This window comes from Dromaius novaehollandiae, chromosome 29 (assembly GCF_036370855.1).
Source record: "Dromaius novaehollandiae isolate bDroNov1 chromosome 29, bDroNov1.hap1, whole genome shotgun sequence".
Taxonomy (NCBI): Eukaryota; Metazoa; Chordata; class Aves; order Casuariiformes; family Dromaiidae; genus Dromaius; species Dromaius novaehollandiae.
Genome location: NC_088126.1, coordinates 519,514 through 530,687, shown reverse-complemented (window position 1 = coordinate 530,687; position 11,174 = coordinate 519,514). Strand labels below are relative to the sequence as shown.

General features: G+C 56.5%; 1 protein-coding gene across 1 annotated transcript; it reads right to left on the bottom strand.

The window, feature by feature from the left end:
• Positions 1-10,720, bottom strand: UBE2Q1 (ubiquitin conjugating enzyme E2 Q1). The gene is made up of 13 exons (XM_064499098.1): positions 10,286-10,720; positions 8,089-8,193; positions 7,603-7,707; positions 6,802-6,852; positions 4,398-4,538; positions 3,703-3,787; positions 3,085-3,145; positions 2,450-2,540; positions 2,290-2,348; positions 1,735-1,783; positions 1,366-1,461; positions 934-1,000; positions 1-433 (listed from the first exon to the last, which is right to left on the bottom strand). The coding sequence occupies exons 1-13, from the start codon at positions 10,571-10,573 to the stop codon at positions 402-404; spliced, it is 1,230 nt and encodes a 409-aa protein (XP_064355168.1). The 5' UTR covers positions 10,574-10,720; the 3' UTR covers positions 1-401.
• Positions 10,721-11,174: the final 454 nt, after the last annotated feature.

Below are 11,174 nucleotides of genomic sequence, written 5' to 3'. Positions count from 1 at the left end.
TTCAAATTAACAAACTGTAATTTTTCTCCAAAGATACATTTTCCATACACATCCATCATACACTGTAACAAAAAAAAGCAGTGTACATGAAATAAGAAAATAAATTAAATCCATAGCATAGGTAAGGAGGATGCTCTAGACTGGAGTAGAGTCGAAAGTTTCCAGCGATACAAGAGGCTCAAAAGTTTGTTTTAATAAGAATGCCTGCTAACAAGGGTCCAGCAAGTGTTTTAGGTCAGTCCAACTGCTTAAACAGTTTCTTTAGAGTTTATAACAGCCATTATTGTCCTGCAACAGGCAGAGCTATTACATCCTGGGAGAAAGCCAAAGAGGCATCTTAAGATCCAAGTACAGCATTCAGAAGAGAATCAAATTGGTCCTGCAGTATCCCAGTATTAGTGCTAGCCGTCTTCCTTGGGCGGTGTGTACCAGCCTGAAACGAGAACGGAGATCCATGAGACACAAAGCTGCACTTGCACACGAGCGCTGCACCTGAAGACACGCAGCTGGAAAAGCTGCAGAAACCGGCAGCACAAACATGCTGTGTCCCACTTCCAGGGGGCCCAGGACAAAGACTCCACCTCCCCAGGAGGGCCTCCCAGATTACGGGGCTCTTGCTCTCCACATTACTTCCCCATATCGTCTGAACAGTGACATAGTATCTCCGGTTACACCAGAGGGACCCCAGCACCAACCACCAGGGCAGGGTGGGACGGGCAGAGGGATGCTGCAGCCGTGTTTTCTGCTTTAGAGCAGCTGCTGCTCCTGGCTGTCAGTGTGATCTTGCTCCAGGCAATCCCTGCACTTGGGCAGGTACAGATGGGGCAGGAAAAAACTCGAGCAGCTTGTCTGGATGCTCCGTCTAGAGGAGACCCAGACTAGCAGGGAGAAAGGTCAGCATCCTGCAGACACTCCCTCTCCCTCAGGCCTTACCATTTTTCTCGTGGATCTGAACCAGGGACTTGTAGGACTGCTGTGCTCTTGTCAGGCTGTACTGATTCTGCAAGGGAAGCCGGGTTGACAGTCAGTCCGGCTAGAACCCGACATAACAAGCAGGACATTCCACACACCTTCCCCACACAAACTATGCTGCCAAAGAGCTGGTAGGTTTCTCCATCCGCATCCATTCTGCTAACTGCTTCCTAAGTTTGCTTATGTGATACAAAAACGCAGTTCCAGATGCCTGCTCTTCCCTTCCCAAGAAGAATTCCTTGGACTACAGCACAGTCATAAAAAACAGCCTTTGTGTCAGGCTCTCGTGACCCCAAACGCCCAAGAGCACTGCCTTGTCTTAGATCCACAAAGCAGCTTGTGTTTGCCCCGAGGGATAAGACCCTGCCTCGGCTGCCCCAGACCAGGCCCCACCTTATTGGCTCCAAATTGCACTCTCGCTTTCCCTTTCACCAGAGTGGCGCTGATCTGCATTATCACCGACTCGATGGAGTAGGCGCTGCTCCAGCCCTGCAGGACAGAGGTCAACGGTGAGGCCGGGGCGGACCGCTCCCCCGGGCTGCGTGCGTCCACAGCAAAGAAAGGGCCGCTCCAAGCACCGCACAGGCATCGCAAAGCCGTGCCAGGTTACGGCTGCCGGGGGGGGACGCGGGCAGCAGCAGGGGCAGGGTTCTGCCACCAGCAGGCCCCAGACAGCAGGAACATGGAGCAGGACAGACAGCAGCTGCTGCCCGGACGCTGCTGGCAGCCCTGGGGCAACACAGGGCAGCCCCCAGTACCCACCTGCTTTGTAAGCAGCTCCATGCAGATGGCACCGCCACCCAGGACATACCTTGGGGAAGGGAACAGGCAGAGTTATGTCAGAGGGAGACACTGGCTCACCCACCCCCTGCTCCACGGAGAATCAGTCTCCTCGCGGCCCCAGGGAAGGTCTCAGGTAAAACAAAACACCCCCCGACCCCTGTCTATACTGCCCGAGGGCGCCCAGCTGAGCGGGTTTCTGCAACTTTCATTCTTCCACACTTCCACAGTCACACCTCTGTGACAGGGTTACGCTCTGGATCCCTGTTCCCTTCCCGCAAGCACCACTGCCTGCAGCAATCACGGCAGGTACTACCGCAAGGGAGACGGGTCACTGTCACCACTGGGACGGGCCATCACTTCACAGGCTATCGCAGACCCGCATGACCAAGATTACAGGCCTACGCAGCACTCCTCAGTGGATAAACCTGAGGAACTGTCACTCCTTCACAGCAGATATAACATGCCGTATTGAAACTGCGCCAAGAGGCAGTGCGAGAGACCTTGATGAGCGGAGACAGGCAAGCAGTTACTTACCCCCCTGAGAGCACAGGGGACACGACCCTTACAAACGGTGGGTCAAAAGGAAAGTTATCCTGGAAGGAGAGAAGGGAAGCAACGCTGTTGAGAAATGTCTTCTTTTATGACTCACTGAAGCAGGCAAGTCTTGAGAATGGGGAGGTACAGAAAGCCTTACTTTAAAGGAGAAATTCAGGAGGATGAAATCTGTTCCTTCTTTCTCTTTGAGGATCTGCAGATCATTGTGCAAAGCGCTATCCTCGTCAACCCTGCCAAAGGAAAACCCCGGAGGGTCAGAGACAAGGCCGTGCACATAAAGTCAGCCACACACTGCCAACGAGCCCCAGAGCTACTGTACCTGCACAACCTGGCTGGCACGTGGGCCCTCAGGTTCACACCCAGAGGGCACTGACAGCATGCGCTGCCAGCATTCTGCTCCTGGCTTGCAGAGAAGACCATCACACCCTTTGCATGCTGCCAGCTTAAAAATAAAGACTGTCTGGCCCAAGGAAGAGACAGTACTGGTGTCTGAAGGGTGTGAAACCTCGGGGTTTTGTCTGATGCACCTCTTCCAGGTCTCTAGGAACAGCAGACAGACTTGCAGAGCCCTAAGATTATCTCATTTCTCTGGAAATATCATCTCCTTTCTGATGTGGAGACAGCAAGCAGGCTGCCCGTGAGACTAAAGAAGCTAAACTAAGCTCTGCCAGATGCTCCCCTGCCCTGGTCACTTCCCCGCCTTGCTCACAGGGATGTTTTGGACCCACCACCAAGATCCACAACAGTTGCATGTTCCCGAGCTATGCTACCTACTTCAGGAGTTTGACGTTCCAATCGTACAGGCTGTCATTCACTAGTTCAACTGCATAGTATCCTGCAAAGCAGAGGAGAGGTGCATTAGCACAGGGGACTCTGAACGGCCATCCAAACCGGGGTCTACGCTGTCACCCAGATTTCAAGCCCCTTAGCTCTGTAGCACAAACAGGCACAGGCCCAGCCCAAAAAATGAGGTCTTATCTAGCAGGGCCATCCTGATGGCAGCAATTTTGACTACTCCTCCTCGAATCCCGGTGCTCAGGAAAGGAGTAGGAGCAACATTACCAACTGAGGCCAATACATACAGCAGAATGGCACATGCAACAGACAAATGCATCAGAAAAGTAGCTTTTGTCTCAGAAATCCTCCTGCTCACAGCATGCTCCTTGCTTCCATCCAGCACTGACAGGAATGGAGATGGTAGGGCAGTTTTGCTCACTCTTGATTGAGCCACAACAACCTAAGGCCTAAGATCCTCTTCCCCATGATACAGCTAAGCAGAACAGACCAATTCAACTCTGAGGCCCATCAGGTACCACCCGGAATAACGAGGAAAACCCCTACACAAACAACGCGGTCAGCAGCCCCCTCCCACACGCTCCTTGAGGTACTTACCGCCTTTGAAACTTGGTGATCGGTAAATATCCCTGAGCTCCTTCATTAGCCGGTCAGTGGCCTGCACAGACCCAGACACTGCACCCTAAGAAGAATTTGGGAGGAGGAGGAATTGCATCGTTACACTGCACATGCTGTGGCCACTGCTACGTGAGGCTAAAGCCTGAGCTAGAAGTCCTGCCCTGGAACACCTGGCCTCTAGACCAGACCTTACTATGTCCTCCAGGTCTCTCCGTTTTCCCCTTTCGCCCTCCAGTGAGTTCCCTTGTTCCAGACAGAGAAGCTACTCCAGGTAGCGCAGCTGCAGCAGAGATTCCTCCATGTCCTCTGAACTAACAGGCTGCCTAAGAGTCTCAGAGCAGGAGTGTAAGCACAACCCACCAGGCATCTCCATGCCCCAAGGCAAAGCCCAGCTCCTGAGAGCAGGGGAGAAGCCAAGATCTTGGTGCACGAATGCTGCCCTGCAGAGCACCGATATCTCAGGGGCACCGGGGCTCACTGGAACCCAGCACTTGCTTCCCTGAGCCACAGGGGCACTTAACTGCCTTCTCTGCGTGAGCCGCACCAGCCCCTGATGGCCTTCGCTGTACCTTTGGCTGGAGACTGCCCCTGTGATATAGGGCTAGCGGGTGTCTCCATCACTCCCTTGGGTCCCTCTGCTTCCCCAACCCTCCGGCCCTCCAGGTGACACGTACATTTAAGTAATCTTGCCTCTGGTTCTTTTTGATTTTCTCTAAAATGGCAAGGTTTTCCTTCCCAATGCCTTCATCTTCTGTCTTTTTTCCATCTGCTGGCTCTTCCTCTTTCATCTCATAGTGGTCCAAGTCCTCAGTGTCCTGGGAAGGGGAGAAGAGAACTAGCATGTCATCCACTCTCAATGTGAGATCCACCTGCTAGTAGGAGATCCTCCCTGCTCTGAGTAGCCGTAGAGACCAAGCTGTCTCTCAACCCAGAAGCAATCCTGGTGCTAACCTCCCTCCCAAAGAAATCCCAAGGCTTGCTACTTGGCACAAACGTTGGGATGGAGGAGAAGACACAAGACTTCAGCACAGGGAGGTTGTCTGGACATGCTTGAGAAAGATCCTGTCCTGTAAGCAAGAAGTTTCAGGCACTGGGCCCCTGCAGCCCTCCTGCACCAAAGCCAGAAGGTAAAGAGGCACATGTCCCTTTCCAGATTTAAATTGGGCTTGTATAAGCTCTTTGTTCACTGCCAAGTCTCACGCCTGTTTATAATTAGCCATTAATCTTACAAACACTCCTCAACGAGCCTCATGTAACTGTGGGGCATTGCATCTCAGCCTGCACGTGGCTTAAGCAGCCCTGTGCTTCACTTTTGGAGGGCTGGAACAAAGCACAGACACTCGATGCAGTGCTGCTGAGCTGTATTATTCCCCCTTTCTGAACAAATACTCTGCAAGAACACAGGTCACCAGCACAGAAAGAAGAGATTCTTTCATACACAAAATTCAGTGGCTCGGGACATTTTCCCTGAAAGAGATGTCACATTTCACGACGTATCTGGAGGCTCTTTTTAGATCGGCTCAGCTCTCCATCCACACAGCAAGCTGCCTCGGTTCTCCCCAACACGGTCAGAGGCTCAGCCCTTCATCCCTTTCCACGAAAACATCCATCAGGATGGCACATGCAAGATGACTGATGTTAACAATCCACAAAAAAACAGTCACAACAATACAGTGGCCACTGCAGACATCTTTTCTGCTGCACAGTGGCTGTTGTCACTGTGGAAGGCTGCATGTCAACATACAGGGCTGAGGTACCTGGAAACTGCCTGCAAATGGCTACAGATATGCCCAGCTCCAACGCTGGTATTAAATCCTCTGAGCAAGTGTTTACTTTAACCTCTCCAGGCTAGCCGTTGCTATTCTGGATGAGCAGCATTTTGGGAAGGGCTTTGACATTTTTAGACCTTCACACAGGAAAATAGATCCTCCTAGAAAATCCCTCGAGTGGATTAACCTGCATAATGCATCTCTGCACCAGGGCAGAGCTCGGCTGCTCTGCTCTTCAGACACAGCCCAGCAAATCCAGCTGCACAAAAAGAAACCTTTGCTTTAAACGATTCTGTCAGCTGTACAACAATGCAAGACACGAGCAGAAGGCGTGAGGGGGAATAGTGCTCCCTCATATGCAGCTTATCACTAGTAGCCACTCGGTTCCCAAGGATCTGTTTTCCAGCCCACGGGAATGTGAGGACTTGCACATCAAACTTGCTGTTTCATGGTGAATTTGTGTAGATACGTGAGGTTATATGTGGTACCAGTTTAAGCCTCCACATTTTCTCTGAGGACCCTTGCAAAGACTGGCCTTGATTTAACAAGCTATTAACTTTGCTAAAACCCCAACAACTGCTGAGTGTGCTGCTGGGTGACCTGCCCCTAGGTTCCGCGGTGCTTCTAACTAGGTGAATATGCCTCGCACACCCAGGGAGAAGTGCATCACAAAATATCACCATGGAGATTCAAGATTATTCCACCCACTTCTAAAGATCTCTAAACCACAAACCAAACAACTGAAGCCTGTGGGTTTTACAGCATGATATTCTCAGCCTACAGTGAAGTATGGCTGCCTCTACCTTTCCTGCCAATTATCTTGCTTGCACACTGAGCAATCCTACCTAATCCTCTCTGCAGGAGTCAAATTTTCACGGTGTGATTTCCCTGCCAGCAATGGCAACTCGGCTCTGCACGCCCAGGAAATCAAATCGCTCACAAGTAAATTTCAGACTCTAGAGAACAGCAGCACAAACCAAGAGAAAAACTGGCCAAGGGGTTCCCTTCTTAGCTCATTTTACACATCTTCGAAAGCTATGGCAATGCTTCTTATTGCTACAGTCCTGTGCACTTTGTTAATGCATCCCTCCCACCTGTGTCTGAGGCCAATGTGACCTGCGACCCCAGCAGGAAAAATGCTGAAAACAATCAAGCTTTTGACCCAAATGGGGTCTTCCGTATCTGGACTCCGAAAGCTACTTCCAAAAACAATCTCTGTGTCTTAGCACCTTTTATCAGACATCTCACAGCAACAGTCCCTGTGCTCAGCTGTCCAATGTACTTCCTCACACAGTGAGGAGGCACTTACCTCCGGCATCTCTTCATCTTCCTCTTCAGAGGACACTTCTTCCTGTGTGCTCTACGAGGACAAAAGGACAGAGACAGATTGCACCATTAGCTTCCTGTGGCAGAGCTCCTGGAGGACATGTCAGCCGAGCAACCAGGTTCTTGCAGCGGGTGCCTAATAACATCTTTTTTTGTTGCAAAGCTGCAGTTAGACACACCAGTAGCAGCTCGAAGGGCTGGGCAGTCCTGTGCATCACCGACTGCAGAGGGGCCCTAGATTTCTCCCCTGCCTTCCAAGCTGCTTCTGAGGAAAGGTTAAACAGGGATTTACAGGCAGAATCAAGCTAAAAGCAGAGTGAAACCAAAACGCTTCACAGGCAACTACACCAGCAGACCTACTGTAGCAGTAAGGTCAGGGACTCGTTTGACTTATCCTGACTACACCCGAGACACTTCTGCGCTTAGGTCCAGAGAGACAAAAAACAGACCACCAAGCTGGCCGCAGGCAGCAGCGCTAGGTACAACGAACCTGGCCGCCATTACCAAGGAGACAAGTCTGTCCCAGGGAGAGAAGATAAACGCCTCACGTTCCACTGGAGGAAAACCCAGCAGGACTGGCCAAGGTTCAGTACCACACTAGACGCAGCGAAAGGGGCACACAACCACAAAAGATGGCACATACAGCACACCAGGGTAAGAACAGTGCTAGTCTGTATGCTGTGTGCCATCTCGTGTGGTGATGCGGTTAGGAAGCTTCAGCCTTCAAAGCAAAACCTGAGATTTCATTCTATAAACTTGGGAAATCTCATCCAAGGTTACTCACCTGTTCTGCCGGCAGAGGCTGGTCCAACATTTCAACATCTGGATGTTGGGGAAGGTTGTAGAGTTTGCACAGGTCTGAGATTATTCGCTTCAGGTGCTGCAAAAGCTGTCCAGAGGATAGATAAGTGTCACAGAAACACACAGATCCCACATATGAAGCTAAGCTTCAGCTATCCTCAGTACTGTAATCAGTCTCCTCCACGAACAAGTAAGGCTCCCCGTGAAGGCCCGGAAGACACTGCTTTCTGCACAGCACTGCTTCCAGCAGCAGCGAGCACACAGGGGAAAATCATGTCCGGTATCAAGTAAGAGCATGTGGAAACTCAAGACAAGTCAGAGCCGCTCACTCCAAACTTCCAAACCCCTTTAGGACAGCAGAAGCATCCTCCCACCTCGGGCAGCTCAATGAACACAGCAGGGATTTTGCTTTCAAGAAACAGCCAGCCTCCACTCACCCCTCCCCTTTCCCCACACAGTGCCCCCTCACCAGCGTATTTCCTTTCTTGACTTCCACCAGCCTCTCCAGGATAGCTGCCAGGTTCGGATCATCTGACTCCACAGACCATATTGGGGGAACAGCTGGATAAGACTCCTGGAGAAAAGGAGAAGGTGGTGTTTGAGCCACTGTTAACTGTCTCAGTCCCACCTACGCGGGCTGTGGGGAGCAGAGCAGGCATCCGACCAGGACAGGGAGTTGCAGCCCTGTATCTCCCACAGACAGATCCCTCCGAACTGCACACATCAGCAGAACGGCGTCCAAGCGAGTGCACTCCACCCTCCAGGCTAATCCCGGATGGAGGGCAAAACAAACAACAGCTCCGACCGCACTAATCTATCTCGCCAACGTGCCGCTTCTCTCCCCCAGCCCCTGGGAGCCGGATGCAGCGAGGGAGGTTGTGACACTCTGACCATCCCTTCAGCTGTCTGGACATTTGGGGCTGGGGGACGAGAAAGTGATTCACACAGAACACCACGGGCGTTTCAGGCTGCCACACAGGCCTCTCGCGTCACCAGGTCTGGAACAGAAACGCTGTTGGAAGAGATTACACACGCGCTGCCACTGACAGCCGCATCCAGCCCTATTCAGAGGCAGCGCGAGGGGCCACGCCGGTGCCTTTTATTCACAGCCAAGCTGGCTGACGAGCCTTGTCAACTCTTCTTCTAAGTCACCCCTCTGGAAAATCCCAAACGCATCAGTCCCATCTCATGGCTGCCCACTTCTGCATTAGGGGCTTTCCGGATACGGCTGTTCCTTGTCTCAAGCTGCAATACCAGCATTAACCTGCCTTGGGAGATCAGATCCCGTCACACGTGCTGCTAACTTCACCGAGCTGGCTGCACACACACATGTCATCCTGGAAGCTCTTCGGAGGTGCCAGCACTGGCAAACTGATCCAAGAACAGGATCCGGCAAGATCCAGCCCAGGACTAGTTAGAAGCCCCAGACGCACCAGCAACACCCTGTCCTTGCTGCGATACTCTGTTTCACACGAGGCCAACCAAATATTTGGTTTTTGAAATGTCAACTCATTCTGAGCCACATGCAAAGATCCTGGGCAGACAGGCAGAGCACGTGGGTGGCCGGTGAGAGGGCACTGATGTTGTAAACATTAACTCCAGGAGCAATAACCTCCCCTGAGATACAGGGCAGCATAACGAGCCTTGAAGTATCCAACCCAGTCTACGCAGGAACATCTCCTCTGCAGCCCCGGGAGAGGACAGCACAGGCCTTAGGGATTCACCTTGGTCAGGGACTGCAGCTACTGGGCACTTTCCCCTCCAACTCCAGAAATCCTGGAAGCATTTCCACTTACGACAGCATCCACTGCAGCAGCCCATCGAGCGTATCTGCAGTCACATCCTGTTTACAGAGCAACGACCCAGCTCGCGCACCACATCCGCGAGCAGGCTGCTCCGGACCGCGGCTCACCACCCCGCCGCCGCTCCGCGGCCCGGCGGCACCCCGCAGCCAACATGTCCTCGCCGGGAAAAGCGGGGCGGTGGGGGAAGGCGCTGGTGCCCCCGGGACGCGGCGGGGCGGCACGCAGAACCACCAGCGCTCACTCGAGGAGCCTCCCCCACCGCTCCGCGAAGCGAGGAGCTTGGCGCCAGGGCTGCGGCTCCCTCCTCCGGGTGCGAGCGCCGGCCGGGGCCACCCGGGAGACCCAGGACAGGCAGCCGCGCTGCGCGGGGGCGCAGGACCCCCGCCGGAGCTGGGGCACCCGGCAGCAACCCACTCACTTGCCAAGGCGGCCGCGGTCCGGGCCCCGGCACGCGCCAGGCAGCCCGCGAGGCCGAGGCCTACGGGGTGAAGGCTGCCGGCTCTGTCCCACTGCCAGACAGTTTCCCGGGCAGAAAACGGTTTCACCGGGCCGCGGTCCCCTCCCAGTGCGGGCGCGGGGCATTGGGGCGGCTCGGCCTGGCCGCGGGGCCAGGCGGCCCCCCGCGACGCCCGCCCGGAGAACGGGGGTGCGCAGCGGGGATGCGCCGGGCCGGCTCGGCCCCCCCGCAGCCCCGGGGCGCACCGGGGCCTGCCCGCCCCCATCCCGAGCACCGGGACCCCCCGCGGGTAGCCGGGCCCGCCCGCTGCCCCCCGGCCCCCGGGCAACGGGGCGGGCTCCGCCGGGCCGCGCCGCCCGCCGCGGGCGCCCCCCGCCCCGGGGCCCCGCCGGGCCGGGCCTCACCGTGATGTTGCAGTGGATGCGGACGGGCCCCGGCGGCGGCCCCCGGGAGCCCGAGCCGCCGGCGCGGGCCCCGGCGGCGCCCGGGACGAACTCGCAGCTGATCTCGTCGGGGCAGGCGCTGCCGATGCGGAACCGCTCGTGGCCCCGGTGGAAAATGGACTCGAGCAGCCGCAGCTCCCGCCTCAGGAGCCGCCCGGCGGGGGCCGCCGCCACCCCGGCCCCGCTGCGCCCGGGCCCCCCCGCCGCCGCCTGCGACCCCGCCGCCTCCTCCGCCCCCGCCCGCTGCATCTTCCCATGGAGGGACCCGCTCCGCCGCCGACGGCCCCGGGCCCCGCCGCCGCCCCCGCCGCCGCCGCAGCCCCCGGAGCCGGCCCAAGATGGCGGCCGGGACGGGCCCCGCTCTCCGGAAGTGACCCCTCCCCGTCGCCAGGGGAAGGGGGCGGGGCCGCGCCGCGCCGGAAGCTCCCGCCCCGCCCCTCCCCCGCCGCCCGCCGCCGCCGTGGGCGGGGCGAGGCCGCGCGGGAAGTGACGCAGCCCCGCGGTGCCCCGGAAGTGAAGGCGGGCCTGGACCCGGCGGCCTCGGGCTGCGGGAGGCCGGAACCCGCCCCGCTCGGCGGCGGAAGCGGGGGCGGGGCCTGAGGGGGCCCCGGCGGGGGCGGCCAAGCCTGGGGGTCCTCGGTGTCCCCGGGGGGGGGTCAGGGCCTGGGGGGGGTCCCGGGGGTCCCTTCGGCCTGGGCCTGGGGGGCCTCAGCGTCCCCGGGGGTCCCCAAGGCCTCGAGCTTTGGGGGCCGCGGGGCCGGGGCCGGGGGGGCCGCGGGGACCGAGCCCCGCTGGGGGCCCTGCTCGAGCCGCCCGGCCTGGGCGGGAGGGGGCTGAAATCCCAGTAAAG

Coding starts and splice junctions, on each gene's coding strand:
- UBE2Q1 (XM_064499098.1), bottom strand. CDS start 10,573: ATGCAGCGGGCGGGGGCGGAGGAGGCGGCGGGGTCGCAGGCGGCGGCG. Junction 8,194..10,285: donor GCATCCACTGCAACATCACG/GTGAGGCCCGGC, acceptor CCTTTTCTCCAG/GAGTCTTATCCAGCTGTTCC. Junction 4,539..6,801: donor AAGATGAAGAGATGCCGGAG/GTAAGTGCCTCC, acceptor TCCCCTTCCCAG/GACACTGAGGACTTGGACCA.